General features: G+C 48.9%; 1 protein-coding gene across 1 annotated transcript in view; it reads right to left on the minus strand.

The window, feature by feature from the left end:
* The window catches only part of PDIA5 (protein disulfide isomerase family A member 5), a 95,738-nt gene that overhangs the window by 70,364 nt on the left and 7,071 nt on the right, over positions 1 to 18,303 (minus strand). Inside the window, exons 2-3 of the mRNA XM_072812416.1 lie at positions 5,310 to 5,436; positions 2,287 to 2,374 (exon numbers count right to left, since the gene is read on the minus strand). Coding sequence (XP_072668517.1) covers positions 2,287 to 2,374; positions 5,310 to 5,436 — 215 coding nt within the window. The remainder of the gene's footprint in view (positions 1 to 2,286; positions 2,375 to 5,309; positions 5,437 to 18,303) is intronic.

Genomic DNA, 18,303 nt, shown 5'->3' on the forward strand with positions numbered 1-18,303 from the left:
TGCCCCAAATTATAACTCTACTTTCACTGTGATGCTTTTCTCAACCTTTCCAGGCAGAAAAAAGTGACAGCCCTCACACCCGTAGCCTCCATTGACTGCACTTCTCACGTGGACTGTAATCACTGGGTTTGGAGTCGGCTTCCTCCTTGCACACTGAGCTCCTGAGGATACTAAGCACGTAGGAATGTTGCAGGTGGGGATCCCTGGGTGGCGCAGCGGTTTGGCGCCTGCCTTTGGCCCAGGGCACGATCCTGGAGACCCGGGATCGAATCCCACGTCGGGCTCCCGGTGCATGGAGCCTTCTCCCTCTGCCTGTGTCTCTGCCTCTCTCTCTCTCTCTCTGTGACTATCATAAATAAATAAAAATTAAAAAAAAAAAAAAGGAATGTTGCAGGTGAAGGCAGCAACCACACCGAAGCTCTTCTTCCCATTTCTGCCACCTGCACACCTAAGAACTTCCTGTGATGAGGCTCTATCAGACAGGCAGGAGTAGTGGCATCTCCAGATATGGAGCTTCCGAAGTGCCCTGGCCCCTCTAGAAGGCTCTGTCACTTTGCCCATCACACAGTGCACTGCTGGTAAAATGTGGGAGACTGAAGACAAACCTAGGAAACAAGGACACTTTTAGACCAGCTGTGAACTAGAACTGACCACTGGCCAGGACCTCACCAAGGGTCTGGTGAGAAATCTCCTCCACTAAACTGGTGTTTAAATAAACTAGGAGGTGCGAGGCCAGAGAGAGGGGTGCACACGAGCACACACACACACACCCCTACAGCAAACACCACTCAGCTGAGACTTCTCCTGGTCTCATTCAGCGCTTTGTCAAAATATCACTCTCCCTTCGATTCTCTCCAATCATGGGCAGGACAACTTTGAGGGCATCAACTTCTAAATCTGTGCATCCCAGAAGTTCACTCACAAAACGGCCATTTAGAATTCAGACTGAAGGGGAGGAAGGCGGCACTGGAGGGGGCCCCTAAAGCTCAGTTAACCCACAGGCTGGTGGCCGGGCTGTGGCTCAGGCAAGAAGAGCTTCAGGAAAGGTTAAGAAGCCCTTTATAGGCCATCCAGGAAAAGAACTTTTCCCCCGCAGAAACCACCTCTTCCCTGTACTAACAAGAATGCGGTATTTTCTTTCCCCCCTCCTTTTCCCAGGCCCATATCCCTGATAAACCCTAAGTCCAGGTGAGAACTGGAGCTGGACACAGTGACCCTGGAGACACTTCCAGGCCTCAGTCAGAAGCGGATGTAAATGCTGATATCCACCAAGTCCACAGCGCCTTGTATCCAGTAGGTGCTCAAACATACAAGGGTCAAACCTGCTCTCAGTTGCTACTTTTCCTACACTCATTCACTATCTACGTGCCTTCTGTACTTGGGCCAACCGATACCAAACTGGGAGCTAATTATATAACAAGGCGGTGTGGGTATGTGCACGCGCACACACGGTGCACTAATCACAGAGAGACGTGGAAATCATTCCTAATGACTGAACGGAAAGGGAAGCTGAGCACACCCTGGACTCCAACTCCCACACTCAGAAGAATCAGAGGAATTCCATCAAGAGCCCCCTTCCCCACACGGAGAAGGAGCCCCCGCCCCTTCCTACGGACACCTTCCCTGGGCTGCTGTTTGATCCTAACACCTTAACGCTGACGAGAAATTCTCCGGGAGGAGGGAGGAGAAAGAGGAGGAGAAGGAGCAGACTGTGCTGGCACGGGGATGGGACAGGCAGGGCGGGCAGGGGGACACAGGTCAGAGGAGAGCGCTGGGAGGGCAAAGCCACCTGTCCAGCACTGATCCAGTGGAGCCACCTCGGCAGGCAGGCAGCAGCCCCTCCGACTAGCTGATTGCACCAGGTTTGTGCTGTGGGCACTGGTGACCTCTATTCATGACCCGGGCTGGGTGTAAAGCCCATGGTTCTTGCGGCGGACCCCTCCCACACAAGCCCACGGGGTGACCCTGAAAATAACCTTGCCTCTCTGGGCATCAAGGCCCCCTCTATAAAACAAGGCCCTCTGGGAAGAAAAAAATCAAGTGACACATGACAACAGAGTAACAAGTAAAAGCAATGTGGAAAAAGGGAAGAGGGTGGGGCTGGAAGGAACAGGTGGGAGAGCCAGCACCGCCCCCTCTCCAGTCCACGGGTGATCCGGCAGGAAGGTGAGAGAGGCTTTCTCATAGCAATCTCTCGGTCACACCCCGTCCTCCCTACCCCACCCTCCAAATCCCCCAAGGACGCCCTGCCCCCCAGCCACCACGCCCCATGGCCCCAGGACATACCCACAGTCTACCCAGCAGATGGTGCCTTGTCCTTTCACTGCCTGGGCCACAGTGGATAATAACCTGAGATGACTTTCAGCTGCGGCCTCTGTAAAAAAAAAAATAAAAAAATAAACATCTGTGCCCAAGCATACCAGGGCCACCCCTGCCATCCTCCCTTAGGGGCAAGGAAGGATGGAGACACCGTCCCAGAAGGGAGGTCCCGAGCACCAGTTAAAATACCAACCCTGGGATCAACAGTCCGTGAGAACTCTTCAGAAACCCCCTGTTCCTGCCAGCCTCCGGACCCCTCCTCACAGACACGGAGCGCCCAACTCACCCCTCCTTTACGACACACCTCACACCCTGCTCTTCTGAGAATCTCTCAGCCAGATCCTCAACTCTCAGTAGAATCTCTGACTCATTACTTTACTCTGTCCCATTACTGGGACAAATTGGGAGAGTTCTATAACCAAACGATTATAATTCTATAATGTAGGGAACAAGTTTGCCAATTCCACACTCCTCTGTCCTGGAGCCCAACCTGGGAGCAAGAGGAGGGACCAGATCCTTCCCTTTACCTGTGCATCACCTCCTCATCTCCACCGGGGCTCAGTACAACCTGGTGGTTAAATGAGGTTTCTATGTGACACTAGTCTCAGGTGGACCAATGTCAAGCGTACCCAGTCACATTTCACAGCCCATTTCCCCAGAAGCGACAGAAGGGCCAGCCCAGTACCTGGAGGGTCAGCAGCAAAAACACGCACTATGCCTTGGGGCTGGGTGGAGTGAACACACAAAAAGGAAGTTTTTCATTGGTCCAGGCATTTGGGCAAAACCCTGGAAGCTACAGGAGGAGGACAGATCCTTGGGGATGGAGCCTCGTGGCCAGGATCTCAACACTGCCAGCTTGCGAGGGTGCTGCTGCAGAGCGGCTGTGGCCAGTGTGGTACCTTATCCCATCATACCTGTGCGCTCACCTGAAGGGCCGACCATGCAGACCCTGGTGGGGAGAGCAGGTTGGCTGCCTCCCCCATCAAAAACCATAAGGTACATTCCAAAGCCGAGCTGAAATGATGTCTGAATTATTTGCCTCCACAGATCTCCTTTTCTAGTGTGGATAATGGCAGCTGTTTGTGAATACACAGCATGCTGAGCCTTTCATGGAAGTGAACAAAAAGCATCTTTCTAGAGACCTGCACGGAGCCAGTCAAAGGGGGCGCTCCCAGGAACCCCCACCAGCACAGCTGGAGGAGGGAGCACAGCAGAGGTGCGAGAAGCCATCGCTCCAGCGCTCATCCGGGCTCAGACCTGGCTCGGCGGGGCAGGGAGGGAGGCTGAAGTAGAGCTGCATGAAGTACCCCCTCCTAGGGGAAAGGGAGGCCCTGCTTGGGAGGATGGGAGTGGGAGAAAATCTAGTCACCACACTGCTCCAAAAGCCCACTGAGGGTCACGTGTCTGGCTGCAGGCCGGGGCAAGGAGGCGGGAAGGTCCGGCCACCCAGCAGTCCAAGGCAGAGAGGAGCCCAGGAAGCTCCAGAAGCCCCAGAAGCCCCACTGCCAATAAACCAGCCAGTGGCTGGGTGAGGGGCAGCGGAGAAAGTATGAGTGATCCAGGCCCTGCGTCCTGCCCCACAACTACCATAATCATTTCCTGATCTGAGAGCCCTCCCGTCACTGCAGGATTAATACATTTCTTCCTACCCTCCAGCAGAGGAAACAAGGTAGGGCCAGCACAGAGGACCAGCTCTATCATCTACGGGCTGCTACATCTCAGACGAGTCAGCTAGTTGCCCTCTGCCTCAGTTTCCCCACTGGTAAACTGGACGCTATCTGACAACCTGTGGTGCCTCCCACACCAAACGCTCCAAACGGGAGCATGTCCCAGGAATTCCCTGCAGAGTCTGTAGGATGATGAGCTTCTCGGATGGGACCTTCCCAGAGAAGGAACTGAGGGTGTTTCTGCACTGGCATCCACCCAGCTCCCCGAGGAACCAAAGGGGGTAGCCATGCTTATTCAGGGCCCTGCACCCCAGGCCTTAGGAGCAACTCTGCTTTTCCCTTGCCTCAATTTCCCCCTATTCCTGACAGCAGAGAAATGCTAGAAACATGCTAGCCTCCCAACAACCACCTCAGGAAGTATGTGCCAAGCCCTCAAAAGGGCAAGAAGTAGCAAGTGCCAGGGCGCTCAGAGGATGCAGGCTTCAGGGAAGACACACGTCCAAAACATCCATCAGCCCCCAGTGCCAATGAGTGTCGAGGATGAGCTGCCAGGGAGAACTGTGCCCGGAACTGGCCCAGCCACTGGCTGTTGCTTCTCCAGGGCACAGAAAACTTGGCATCCTTAGGAGCAGTGAAAACACTTAGCTCTGCTGGAACAACATCAACAGTCAGATGTTCAAAGTCGCAGCCAAGAGCTGAGCAAACCACTCTCCATCCACTATGCCCCTGCCAGCCTCAAGGTCAGCAGAGGCCAGCCACTGCTCCTACCCACGCTCAAACTGCTCTGTCTGTTCCTGGAGCCCACTGCAAACTCACTCCCACGTTCTGACCCCAAAGGGAGACAGACGGGGACCAGGCAGGGCCAGGGCTGCCAGCCTGGGTGCATGCTCCCAAGCCTGGGACCAATTCAGCTGGCGACAGGCCAACCCAGTCAGTTCATCAACAACTCTGGCGATGCATGCCCCATGCTGGCCGGCCCATACCTGGCCAGGAAACCACAACATCCAACCCCAGTGACCACCATCCTCCATCCCCCTTCACACACACCCTCTCCCTCATGAGGTAGTAAGGGCCCCAGAGGCTCATCCTAAGAGACAATGATTATAGGGAACTGAAACAGCCTCTCAGGGATCCAAAACAGACAGAGCGAACACCCTCCTGGTGCCTCTGCCTCATCTTCTGGGGAAAGCTGACAAGCCTGATGATCTTCAGGCCCTCCCTGAGTGGTTTCTGGTCCTCAGGTCTCTGCCTCCCACCTGTGCCCCGAACCCAAACCATCCCATCCCCGAGGGATGACCCCTCAAGGCCAGGATGGGGACTCACCAGATTTGGAGTAAAGCACCAGCACGTTATTCCGGGTCCTGAGAAGTTTTTTCAAGTCCTTGGGGTCAGAAATTCTCTCGATGAGTGAGGAGACCTTTGTGGAGGACAGCCACACTGGCAGGACCACCTGGGGATCAAGAAGCCAAGGACCGTGAGCCCCAGCTTCCTGCCAGGCCCTAGGAAGAATGGGTGCCTACAGACATACTGCCTAGAACACACTTTACTTCAGAGGTATGAGGCACACCAACTCTTCTTGGGACACTGTATCAACCTTTCTACCTTATCCCCTCTCCAAATCACCAACAACTCTCCTCCTGGACACTGCCTAGCCCATTCCCAGTCTCCAACTCACCACTCCTCTTCAGGCACTTTTATAAAGCTGTATGGGCTGCATACTACACAAGGATGCTGCATGGACATACCTGCCACCCACTCAATCCAGAACACTCTGGGAAGTCAATATCTGTACTCCACACTGACCCCAACACCATATACCAGAGCAATGTGAAAACTCCATCCCACCTAGACGCACTGAAGCACAAACCCACAGAGAAGTAAGATCACTTCTCATATTTAGGGTGAAAAGGTTTTCGGCTTTTCCCACTCAACTGATGATCTCAGGAGGTCAGTCAACAAGAAGAATGACACAAGTAATTCTTCCCAGAGAATCTTGAGAACAACATCGGACACTGGAAGGCCCAAGCACCTCTGCAGGCACAAAGAGGGGTGGGCTGGAAGCAGTCTAGGGGAGATGTGTTAAAAGTCTGAATAAGAAACAGTCACACAGCAGATGCCCTTACCCAGCCCACATTGCTGGCCAGCCTAGCTGGCAGTAAACACAGAACTACTATATGGAGAGGGTGATTAAGAAAAGCTCTGCTGGGATACACCAGACAGGCAGCGGAAGTATGGCCCTGAGAAAAAAAAAAAAAAAAACAAGGGGATTAAGGGAAAGTCTACAAACTGAACCTTGAGATTACCCATCTCCATCAGCCCCCATCCCCCCAACATCTCCCTTCCCTTTTCCAGAATGCTGCCAGCCTTATCCTCCTAAGCAGGAGATTAGAGAATTTTTCTCTGAGAAGCACAAGAAAAACAACCTAAGGATGGTGATTTTGAGATCTTCCAATGAAACAACTGAGTTCCCCCTGAAATGTCCACAGTGAAGCCCTCTCAGTAAACAAATGCCCTCTATCTCCTCCTCACACTCAGAGAGTCTCCAATGCATGTGCCAGTGTCTTGCTATTCAATACAGATAACCCAAGTTTACCAGATATTTAAGGAAAGCCCTCAACATAAAAGCAGTGATGAAAACAATCTAAAAGAAAGATGATACTTAGAAGAAAAGAAAAAGAACAGAAAACAGCTAAACTATAATTATTATTCTCAGAGAAATGAAATGCTGCATCCATAAAACAAGAATACAATGCAATGAAAAAAGAATTGTCAAAGAGAATCAGGAAAAACTTTTGGGAAGTAAAACCGTCACAGAAATAAAAAATTTCAATAGGTTGAAAGCAGAATTTTTTAAAACTCCTAAAAAATAAAACATAAAAGCAAGAAATAAAAAATAGAAGAAAAATAAAAAAGATGGATCCATTAAGCGCAAGAACCAAATTAAAGTAACCAGAAAAAGAAGTAAACAGAGGAGAAGAGATAATCAAAAATATACTTCAAGAAAATACCCCAGAATTGAAGAATATAAATCTCCAGTTGAGAGGGTCCTGCATGATGACTAAAAAAAAGACTCTCACCAAAGTACACTGCTGACAAAGAGGAGATTCTGAAAATTTCAGAGAAAAAAAAAAAAAAAAAAACCCACCACATACAAAAAGACCAGGTGTCAAAACTGGCCTAAGACTGCTCATTGGCACAGCAGAGGACAATGAAGCGTTGCCCTCAGGACTCTCATGCAACATGATCTCCAACTGGAATTCTATATCCAGTCAAACTATCTGTCCACTGTGAGTACAGATTTACTTAGGCTTAAGAGCTTACCACCAATAGACCCTTTCTCAGAAAAATACTGGAAGTTATGCTCTATCAAGACCAGTAAAAAATGAGAAAGTCAATGGAACATAAGAAACAAAGGATCCCACAGAGAGAGGCAAGGAGAATTACCATATTAATGGTAAAGAGGAGTCCAGGACAAATATCCTGTAGTCTATAGAGCAACCAGCCCATAATGCAGCATGGGTAAAGAGCTATGGATGAATGTGGTCAATAAAAGGAGGTAACTGTGGATTATTTGATATGCTTGAGTGTAGTAATCAGTTAAATAATCTGACCAAAGTTACACAGCTAATTAAATAACAGGGCCAGAACCCGAATCCTAGTCTCTTTATTTGACCTGATGCCATCTCAGTCCATTGCCTCTTGGCAGCTAGAAGTCTGGAGCTGCATCTTAGCTCTACCGTTCAGACACCCAGCCAACATCACTCAACCTTCCACGGCTTAGTACCTTGCATCTGACATGGAAATAATGATACCTCCCTAGTGGTACTGCTGTGAGGATGAAATGGGGTGACTTATCGAACATGCTTTATAAATCATAAAGCACTGCAATAGATATCAGTTACCGTAATATATAATGCGATTTTCCATCTCAGCAGAGTGGAAGACAGAAACGTGGCCCTCTTCTAGTGTTTCTAAATATAATCTGCCATTGGAATTCAGAGGTTCCTTCTCCCCAGGGTAAAACTATCCAGGAGGAGGAATTGAGGAATTACTTCTTCATTCTGCCCTGCCAGAGCTGGGTACAATCCCTGAGGATCCACTGCCCTTATGCAACCCACCTGGAGAGCTCACCAAAAAGTTCATTCCATTATATTAGTACATGTTATTCTACTGCTCCCCGGGAGCTAATGGACTTCAGACTAAAAAGTCCATAGCTGAATGCACATGATTAAAGGAAAAAAAGAAAAGAACCTGTTGGAAAAACACACTCATGCCATTCTGTTTTTTTTTTTAACTTTATTTAAATTCAATTAATTCACAGATAATGTATTATTGGTTTCAGTGGTAGAGGTCATCAGTCTTATATAATAGCCAGTGCTCATTACATCACATGCCCTCCTTACTGTCCATCGCCCAGTTACCCAAACCCCCCACCCCCTCACCTCCAGTGACCCTCAGTTTGTTTCCTATGATTAATAAGAGTCTCTTATGGTTTGTCTCCCTCTCTGATTTGGTCCTGTTTTATTTTTTCCTCTCTGTTTTTAATCCTCAGATAATATGGTCAGTCAGGAAAAACAACTGCCCTTGCCCAGTGCCTTGGTACTTTGACCTGTAGACCAGCCCTCCTGAGACTGGCAGGCACCTACACTTCTGGAACTGGGGAGAAGGAAAGGAGATAGGATAGAGGACAGGCACAGTCCCTACCTGCCCGGGCAGGACAGTGGAATGCTGCTGGCCCACAGGGACGGCAAAGCGTCTACAGCAGAAACCTCAAGAGTCAAGTCTTATGACATACCCACAGCTTCCTTTCTGTAAAACCCAGTAAATCCCTCCAATCATCTAACCAACAGCCACCTTCACAGTAAACAAACCGCTTTCCAGCCAGCCACCAGAGCCTCTGACCCAACGTTTACCCTCACGTAGCAGAGAACTTAAGCTCCCAGTGAGAAAGGCACTGAACTAACTGCTTGAACACTATCACCCAATATGATCCTAGGGTTTAAACTGGGCACTGCCACTGCCAGCCTGGTTTAGAACCCCTTATGGAGGTGTCTCTCCCCTTACCCCCCAATCCTTACCCCACCACTACTGCCTGGCTGGGGGACAGACCATCACCTTAGCTCACAACCACAGGGCAGCCCTGGAGGACGGCCCTGTCCTCCCTCCCCTAAGCCTCTCCTCCAGCCACTTAACATTCCTCCTTCTCCTCCACTTCTATCTTAACCTTTGCAGTGTGCACGCTCCTTCCTTTCCTAAGATGCAGCTGCAGGGAGCCTCGGATCGCCTTGCCAAGCACCTTCCTGCAGACTTCATAAGTCACAACCCACAAACCCTGATAACAACAATAACAATGTTAATGATGCACAAACTCTCTGCTTCGTCAAGCCCTCAGGGGGGAGAGGGCAGCATTGAGAAAGTGCTTCAGAAGCCAGTCACCTGCCCAGCCAGCCATGGAACTGTCCTTGGGTGTGGCAGGCTCTTTACATCCTAAGTCACAAGCTTGGGTGGTAGAGAAGAGGGGAAAAAAGTCCCCTTAGTCCACCACTGGCAAACTCCTTCTGGCCTTTCCCAATGATTGCTTTCTTTCTGTTCACCAACCCTCAGCTTTAACAGTGTTTACATCAGGGCTGAGCTGCCCCCAGGGGCTGGGCTGAGGCCCATGAAACTACCCCCCACACACCCAGTGCAGAGCAAAACCCTGCTGGGAAGGACAGCTGCCCCTGTTGCTGCTGCAGGGGAATCCAGGCCCCCAACGCAACCTGCAACCCTGTCCCAGCGCAAACCCCATCCGACCACCAGGCCCCTCCAGCAGAGTAGCGGGTGCCTCCACCCTCCGCCCCATCCCCACTCAGAGCACGCAGCCCCTCCCCAGAGCCCAGAAGCCCTCACCCTGCCTCCACCACGGCCTGCTGGAGGCAACAGGTCTTCTCATCTTCCAGATGCCCTGAGGGCTCTCCTGCCCCAAATCAGGCCCAGCCTAGAAGCCCACTCTCATCTTCCCCCTTTGAGGGATTCCCACCCCTCAGACACCACAGAAAGAGCATTGTTTCTGGAGCCAAGCAGATCTGGGGTCAAACCCAGGCGCCATCACGTATAGCAACATGACCTGAGGTGCTAGCAGCCCCCTCGGGGTGCCAGCTCCCCACTTACAAAGTTGGGAGGATAATACGGATACCTCCCTTGTGGGGCTGGCTGAGGATTAAACGAGGGGATAAAGTACACAGAGAACCTAACATAATGCTTGGCATACAGAAGTACATAATAATCATAATTATCTTTATTAGCACTATTAGTGAGACAAATCACAGATAGAGCAAGAACAACAGTGAAACAGGCACCACCTCTTCCTCTCCAGGGTCCTGGCTGCAATCAGGCAAAGCAGCACGTCCAGGCAGGAAGGAGTGTGCACGTACACACATTCACCATAATAAACCCTGAAATAATCACCCATCTGCGTGGCCGCACAGACCAAGAGGCCACACAGCACGTGCCGAACGCTCCTTACAGATTCCGCGCCCATCTGCCCCTCACAAAACCCAACAAGTGGGCACCAGCCTCATCCCACAGATAAGGAAACTGAGGCTCAGAGAGGTTATATCACTTACCAGGGTCACACAGTAGGTAAGCAGCAGAGCTGGGACTAGACCTCGGGTCTCCCGGCTCCTGGCCAGAGGCGGTCTATTTCTCTCAACCCCACAAGCTCCCTGGACCCAAGCAGAAAAGGAGCACCTCCTTCCTACACAGGGCTCTTCAGAGAGGCTGCAAAAGCCTCAAACTTCCAGAATCCCATGGCGAGAAGGGATTTATAACCCTCTGCTTCCTGCAAGCCCAGAGTGTCCCGTTGTATGCCCCAGTTCTCAGGATGCTGGGGCAACCGGCCCAGATGTGCTGTTAATCAGAGGTCGTGTCCAGGAGCCTGTGCCCCTCCCGCCCTAACACACAGCACACATGAGCTCCTCTCTCTTCACTTACCCTCACCCACCACCCCCACCAGACTAACGAGATAAAGAGTGGTACAATTCTAGAAACTAATAGCGAGAACGCTCCTTGCCACATCATACCCTTGGCTTTAAAAAGCTCCAGATCTCTGGGGTGCGTGCCAGCACCCTCACGTTCTCTGTAGCAGGGGAGGCTGGCGTTACAGATTCACTACTCAATGCGGATCATGAAACCAGAGGTATTCAATTATGTAAAAGCAGCTTGCTAAAGGAGAAGGATTTGAAGACACAGAGTCTAGCATTTAGGGAAAAGGGTGGAGGTGGGACTTGACCCTTTCTTGCTCCGTCACCTGAAAAAAGATACCCTTCTTATGTTGGGAGCTGTGAAGAAACCGGTTTAATTTAGTGTAACCCACATTTTGCTCAAAATAGTTTTCAAATGTCAGAATCTAAAAGTCTAGACTCTCAAGAAGCTGGTGGTAAAGGGATACAGGAAAAATGTTAAAAACAGATGACCTGAACCCAAGGTCAGAGAACTCGAACTGGCTGAGAATGTAGAGCTGGAGGTTTGGTGGAAACAACTAGAAACCTAAGTTTTGCACTGGATTTACTGGTTGTGTGACCTTGGACAAGTCCTCTCTCTTCTCTAAGTCTCTGTAAAATGAAGGGGCTGAGAGTGATTTTTCCAAAGCCCTTTGCAATGGTGACATTTTGTTAACTCCATCCTCATGACCACAACCAGTGAAGTACCACAAGGTAATTATACCTTGTGAAAAAAACTGTTGAGTTTCTCTGGGTATGTGGCCACCCACATTAAAAGCCACTCCTCTCAGTCTCCCTTGCAGGAAGTGTGGCTACGTAACTAAATTCCACCCCCTGAAATACAAGCAGAAATGTTATGTGCAATTGTTCCTAATAGACATCTGGGTCTTCTTAGTCTCCTCCTCCCCATGCCAGATGGAATCTGGACAAGATGGCTGGAACTCAAGCTGCCATGTTGAGACAATGAGGAGAATGGACTTGTTAAAGATGTGTAGTAGTAAGATAGAAGGTACCTGGGCCCCTGACCCACAGGAGTATACACTGGCCCTAGAATACCCCTTTCTAGGCTTCAACATGAGTGAAATATATGATCTCTGTGAGGTACTATCATTCTGGTTGTCCTGGCACACATACAAATAGGTCTTGAGTATCCACTGGAACAAAAGCTTCAACTAGAAAGAAATATTAACACCTGCTCCAGTTGGGATAGTTCAAAGTGTCTAAGGCATTAAATCATGTATCATACTTCAGATAAATTGCTGTACGGAAAGAGACAAAGGACTATGAACAGCTTGATCTCCCGTGTTCTTCCCAATTACCCAAGCTTCATTATGCCTGTTCTCATCAGGTGGTCACTTGGTGACAACTACCCAGAAATGAAAGAAAAACTAGCGAGCAGCTCTCCCTGCAACCTCAGCCCTTTACTACTCAGGGGCTCATGGCAGGAGACCAAAGGCCTTGCAGTTGGGCTGGTTGGTTTCCCTGATTTGTGACCCCTTTCAACATTCCTCACGTGCCCTCTCCAGCCTCCAGGCAGCCGTCCGGAGCCAAGGACTCAAAACTCCAGAGGCTGTCCAACACAGTGGGCTCACAAGGCTGTGAGAACTAAATATTTCTAAGTCCATGTCCTCTAGGCTACCATTTCACCCTGGACAGCGTCAGCCCTCTCCCATACCACTCTATCACACTCTGAGGGTGGCAAATACATTCCTTAAGATTCCTTTTTTTTTTTTTTTTAAGATTTCATTTATTTATTCATGAGAGACACAGACAAAGAGAGGGGCAGAGACACAGGCAGAGGGAGAAGCAGGCTCCATGCAGGGAGCCCGATGCGGGACTTGATCCCGGGACCCCAGGATCACACCCTGAGCCGAGGCAGATGCTCAACCTCTGAGCCACCCAGGCGTCCCCCTTCTTAGGATTCTGTAGGTGAAATTCCCCAGTTCCTCACATGTGCCCTCAAGTCCCTCACCATCCTGAATGCCCTACCTTAGACACAGCTACGCTCATGACTCTCAGAGCTATCCCATGCCGGCAGCGGAGTTTTAGAGCTTGGAAAGAATAATGTGCTATTTTACTAGAATTTATTTTGGGAAATAAATACCTATGCTTTCATAATTCAAAATACAGGAAATTAATCTCAACACAAACCTTGACTGGTAGGGCACAGTTGAAAAGAAAAAAAAAGTTGAAAAGCATCATTAACAAATCTCTTAAATTATGGCGCCCAGATGTCATACAGTTCTGGCCAAAGTACAATTCTTTTGGAAAGCTATTTGGCACAATTTATCAAGTATCTTAAAAGTATTTATGCTCCTTGACTTGGTAATTCCACTTTTGGGAATCTGTCCTGAGGAAATTAGCAGAGGTTCTGACAGATGACTCACACGATCCTACTCATAAGAGTCAAAAACTGTAAACAACCTAAATACTCAAGAGCAGGGTAATGGTTATTTAGAGGAAACCACTCAAGAGAATAACACAGCCATTTAGATGATGTTTTTGAAGACTGTACAAAGGAAAAGTATTTGTTTTAACATTAAGTTTTGAAAAATAGAATTCAGGGTGGACTTGGTGGCTCAGGCAGTTAAGCATCTGCCTTTGGCTCGGGTCATGATCTCGGGGTCCTGGGATCCAGCCCCGCATCGGGCTTCCTGTTCAGTGGGGAGTCTGCTTCTTCCTCTCCCTCTCCCCACCGCTCATGTGTACTCTCTCTCTCAATACATAAAATCTTAAAAAATAAAATAAAAAATAGAATTCAAATGTACACGGTATGATTACAACTATATGCAAAATTATGCTCAGGAAAAGACTGGAAGAAAAAAATGCACCAAAGTGAAACTTTGTCCTTGGATAGATTTTATTCCTCTTCCTCTTTGTCTGTTTTTCTCATTCACCGTAATAGGCATGTCCAATTTAAATCTTAAAAAAAAAAAAAAATTATCTCCATTTGGCCACCATTATGGAAATAATTAACAATCTCAAAGTATCACCCCACAAGCAAACATAACTTCACAGCGGAGAAGCCTGATGGAAACCTCCTTAACTAAGGAAGCAGCCATAGCGACACCGGTAATGGGTAAAATTGACACCATACGCCTCGGGATATGATGCACTGAATGGAAACATCATCAAAAACCCAGTTGAAGGACATTCTTCAAAATTATCAAGGTCATGAAAGACAAAGACTGAGAAACGGTCCAGATTAAGGGAGACTAAAGAGATACAACAACAATGAAATTCAATGTGTGATTCTGAACTGGGTTCTGGGCCAAATGCCACATTCCTGATTGTGATCATTGCACTATAGTTATGTAAGAGAACATCCTTGCCTTTTAGGAAATATTGAAGATTTAGGGGGCAAAGGAGCATCATTACGTCTGTGAACTTTACAAATGTTATGGGAGAATGTGATAAAACAAATGTGATAAATGTTAATATGTATGGAATCTGGATAAAGAGCAGATGGGAATCCTTTGTAATCTTCTTGCAACTCCTCTGTAAGTCTGAAATTAGAAAAAAAAAAAAAAAAAAAAAACCTTACTTAAAAAAAGAAAAAAAAAAAAGACCCAGAACACAACCAAATACTGTCCCCACCTCTTCCTGACACCCTTGGCTGGCCAGCCAGCGCGCTGGTGGTACTTTCCCATGTTAGAAGGATGCTTCTCTGCCCTTCTTCCCTTCCAGCTGACTCTGCTCCTCTGTTCACCTGATGCTGTGGAATTTTTTTATAGGATCTATTATATGAAATCTGCAAAGCACTCTGCATGCAACACATACCTAGAATGGCTTTGATGAGAGAGAGAAAGAGAAATACAAAAGAACATTCATTTTTAAATATGGGTAATTTGTGCCCCTTAATAAGGCAAATTTTAAGCATCTGTCACCATCCACCAAGGCTAAATAACACTCTTCACCAGAATGAAGGCCTCACCACAAACCAAGTTTGGGAATTTCACCGCTGATACTTGCCAACGTGCAAATGTCTACTACCCAGCAGCCTTGGAAACAAACACAAGCACTGTGAGTCCCTGAATGGTGTGTGTGCATCAGACAGACAGACAGAGAGGGCCTGGCCCTGAGTTGCACACCTCTGAGTAGCTGCAGCTAAGAAGTTAAAGGTGCTTATTAAGAAAGAGAGAGGGAAAACAAAAAAAAAAAAAAGAAGAAGAGAGAGGAGGCGCCTGGGTGGCTCAGTTGGTCAAACGTCTGCCTTCGGCTCAGGAGCTCAGGTCATGATCCGAAATCCTGGGATCAAGACCGCATTGGGCTCCCTGCTGAGTGGGCAGTCAGCTTCTTCCTCTCCCCCTGCTATGCTCTCTCAAATAAATAAAATCTTTTTTTAAGAAGGAGGAGGAGGAGGAGGAGGAAGGGGAGAAGGAGGAGGAGGAGGAGGAGACGAAGAAGAAAGGCAGGCAGGCAGGGCAGACAGACATGGGCAAGCACTTGGCAAGGAACAGAACCCAAGAGAGAATTCTTCAGTCTCCAAATCCAGGGTCTAGGGATGAGCCCATGGTAAGGACAACAGCTCCGAGTACAGGGAGCTTACCCTGTGACCAGGGGCTGCTAAGCAATCCGCGTGCCTGCCTAATTTAATCATCTTGGCAAGGGAAGTCAGTAGGTACTTTTAGTAGATCTATTTTATATGCAAGGAAACTGAGACGAAGAGGAGCTAAGAAACTTGCTCAGCGTCACACAGCAGGTAGGTGACAGTGCTGTGACTCAGAGCCCCGTCTCCCAGGCTCGGGTGCCCTGGCTGCAGGAAGAGACCACAGATTCCTGGAGCCACACACACCTTACTGCTTGCTCTTCTAAATACAAAGCCAGCCGCATTTCTTCTATTTTGCTTCCTTTAAAAGCCACACCTTACATGGGGGCGACGCAGCAGTACGGTTCTCCTCCCCTACATTCCCCACAGCGTGTGGCTGTCAACAAGGGACAATTCAGGGCCGGACAACTGATCCGAGAGCTTATAAAAACAGGTTTTCTTATCCTGAAATTGCAACTGCAGTGCATTTAACCAGAACTTAAGTCCCTCAAGCTTTTAATGTTTTTGAAAAACCTCTCCTAGCGCCAAGAGGGCTTTGGGCCGCTGCCAGCCTGGTGTGCCAGGCCTGCTAACAAGGAAGAGTGCGGTAGAGGGAACAGTGAATCAGGCAGCAGGGAGGGGGGAGGAGCAGGTAAATTCCCACTCCGGAAATCCGACTCTGCCTCAAAGCTCAGTTAATTGATAAGAAAATAACAATTCAAGTGCTCAAGATCCATGGTATACATCCAGGCTTTAATACACATTATTTCACTCAGTCCTCTGGAGTTGAGGGTTTAAAACCGTGTTTTCGACCCTTTGGGCTTCGGCCTGAGAGCCAAGTCACAAAATCAATTCAGTGGATTGCCACCAGCATTTTTTAAACAACATTAAATAGACAACATCAGTACATACCGCAGATAGCAAGACATCCGGTAAAACATTCATACGTGTTGTATTCGTGCACATATACACCTGGCTATAATGTAAAATGCACAATCGTGCTTGCGGGAATCCCACGCAGGAAAAACACCTGAGAAGCTGTCATAAACAACCTGTGTGGGAGGTGGTGCTGTCCCCACTTTGGAGATGTGAAAACTGAGTCTCACAGAAGTGAAGGGACAGCCCTCAGGTGAAGCCCGAGACCTGCTTGACCTCTGAGCACAGTGAGTCAGCGTGCACACTCGGCGCCGGCTCCGTCAAGCCCTCTCCACTCACTACAGCTCCACCAAACGAGACTGGAGGGCCAGCAGGTCTGCCTTCCCTTCCCCGTGCAGCCACTAAGCACCCCCAAAGGGTCAGAGCCGCAGCAGCCTGATGCATCCTTACCTGCTGCCCGCTCGCTGCAGCTCCCCACCCGCCCCCAGAGAAGAGCTCGGCAGGGCACCTGAAGCCAAGTGCAACCACACCACATCCCTTCCCAGCGCCCGTGAATCATGAATCATGACAGGGGCAAAACCGGGGTCCACACCACTCAACCAGAAGCAACAGCCCTGGCTGGCCAGATACCATGCACCGGGCAAAACTAATGTCGGTAACTTGTAAACCTGCCTGGTTTGTAGGCACAACAGCTCTAAGTACAGGGAAATGGATTCCTGGGGATTTGTCCTTGAAGGACATCATCCCGCAGATCTGGGGAGGCCAGGAATCCCACTGTACACATATTCCCTTGGGGTGATGCAGATCCACAGCCAGGCTGAGAAACCTCCACCACCCATCCATCTCTGGACTCCACCTCATTCCCCTCTCCTTCACAGCCAGAATTTTCCATCTCCGCTTGCCTCCATCTATTCCTCAGCCCCCTCAGATCTTTGCCTACCACCACCACCGGGAAGGCTCTCAATAAGGATGAATCACAATGACTTCCACACAGACACCCTACACACACCTCCAGTTCTCCTCTGTCTCCAGCAGGACACTCTTGGCCTCCCTTCCACCTCTTCAGCCAGGCTTCCTAACCTCTTTGCAATCCCTGGTCCCCCCAACCTTTAAATGTTGAAGTTCCCCAGAGCTCACTTGCTCCACCTCTCTTTCCTCTCTGTGAGGGTCTGGCCCACCTCCTTCCGGAGCAGCACCCCTATATTAGCATATGCAGCCCAGACATCCTCACATCCTGCTCACTCAGTGGTTCTTAAACTGGGGTCACACACAATTCTCAAGTGTTAAAAACTGAAATCTCATACAAATAGATATTGAGCACCTTTCTTTTTTTTTTTTTTTAAAGATTTTATTTTATTTATTCATAGAGACAGAGAGAGAGAGAGAGAGAGAGTGAGGCAGAGACACAGGCAGAGGGAGAAGCAGGCACCACACAGAGAGCCTGACGTGGGACTCGATCCCAATCCCGGGTCTCCAGGATCACGCCCCGGGCTGCAGGCGGCGCCAAACCGCTGCGCCTCCAAGGCTGCCCTTGAGCACCTTTCAAAGTATTACTGAACTCTTAGTAAGGGGCCCACTAAGATAGTTACATCAAAAAAAAAAAAAAAAAAAGGATATAACAAAAAGACTTTTAAAATCTTTCAAAAAAAGAAGTTTTAAGGGGATCCCTGGGTGGCTCAGCGGTTTAGCACCTGCCTTTGGCCCAGGGCGATCCTGGAGTCCCGGGGATCAAGTCCCACGTCGGGCTCCAGGCATGGAGCCTGCTTCTCCCTCCTCCTGTGTCTCTGCCTCTCTCTATGTCTATCATAAATAAATAAATAAATAAATAAATAAATCTATCTTAAAAAAAAGTCATAAGAAATCAATATGCATATGGTTCATGGGGGGGTGGGGGAGTAAAGAATCCTGTTATAAGACTGCTAAATGAGCTATC

The sequence above is a fragment of the Canis lupus genome, chromosome 35, assembly GCF_048164855.1.
Source record: "Canis lupus baileyi chromosome 35, mCanLup2.hap1, whole genome shotgun sequence".
In the NCBI taxonomy this organism is placed as follows: Eukaryota; Metazoa; Chordata; class Mammalia; order Carnivora; family Canidae; genus Canis; species Canis lupus.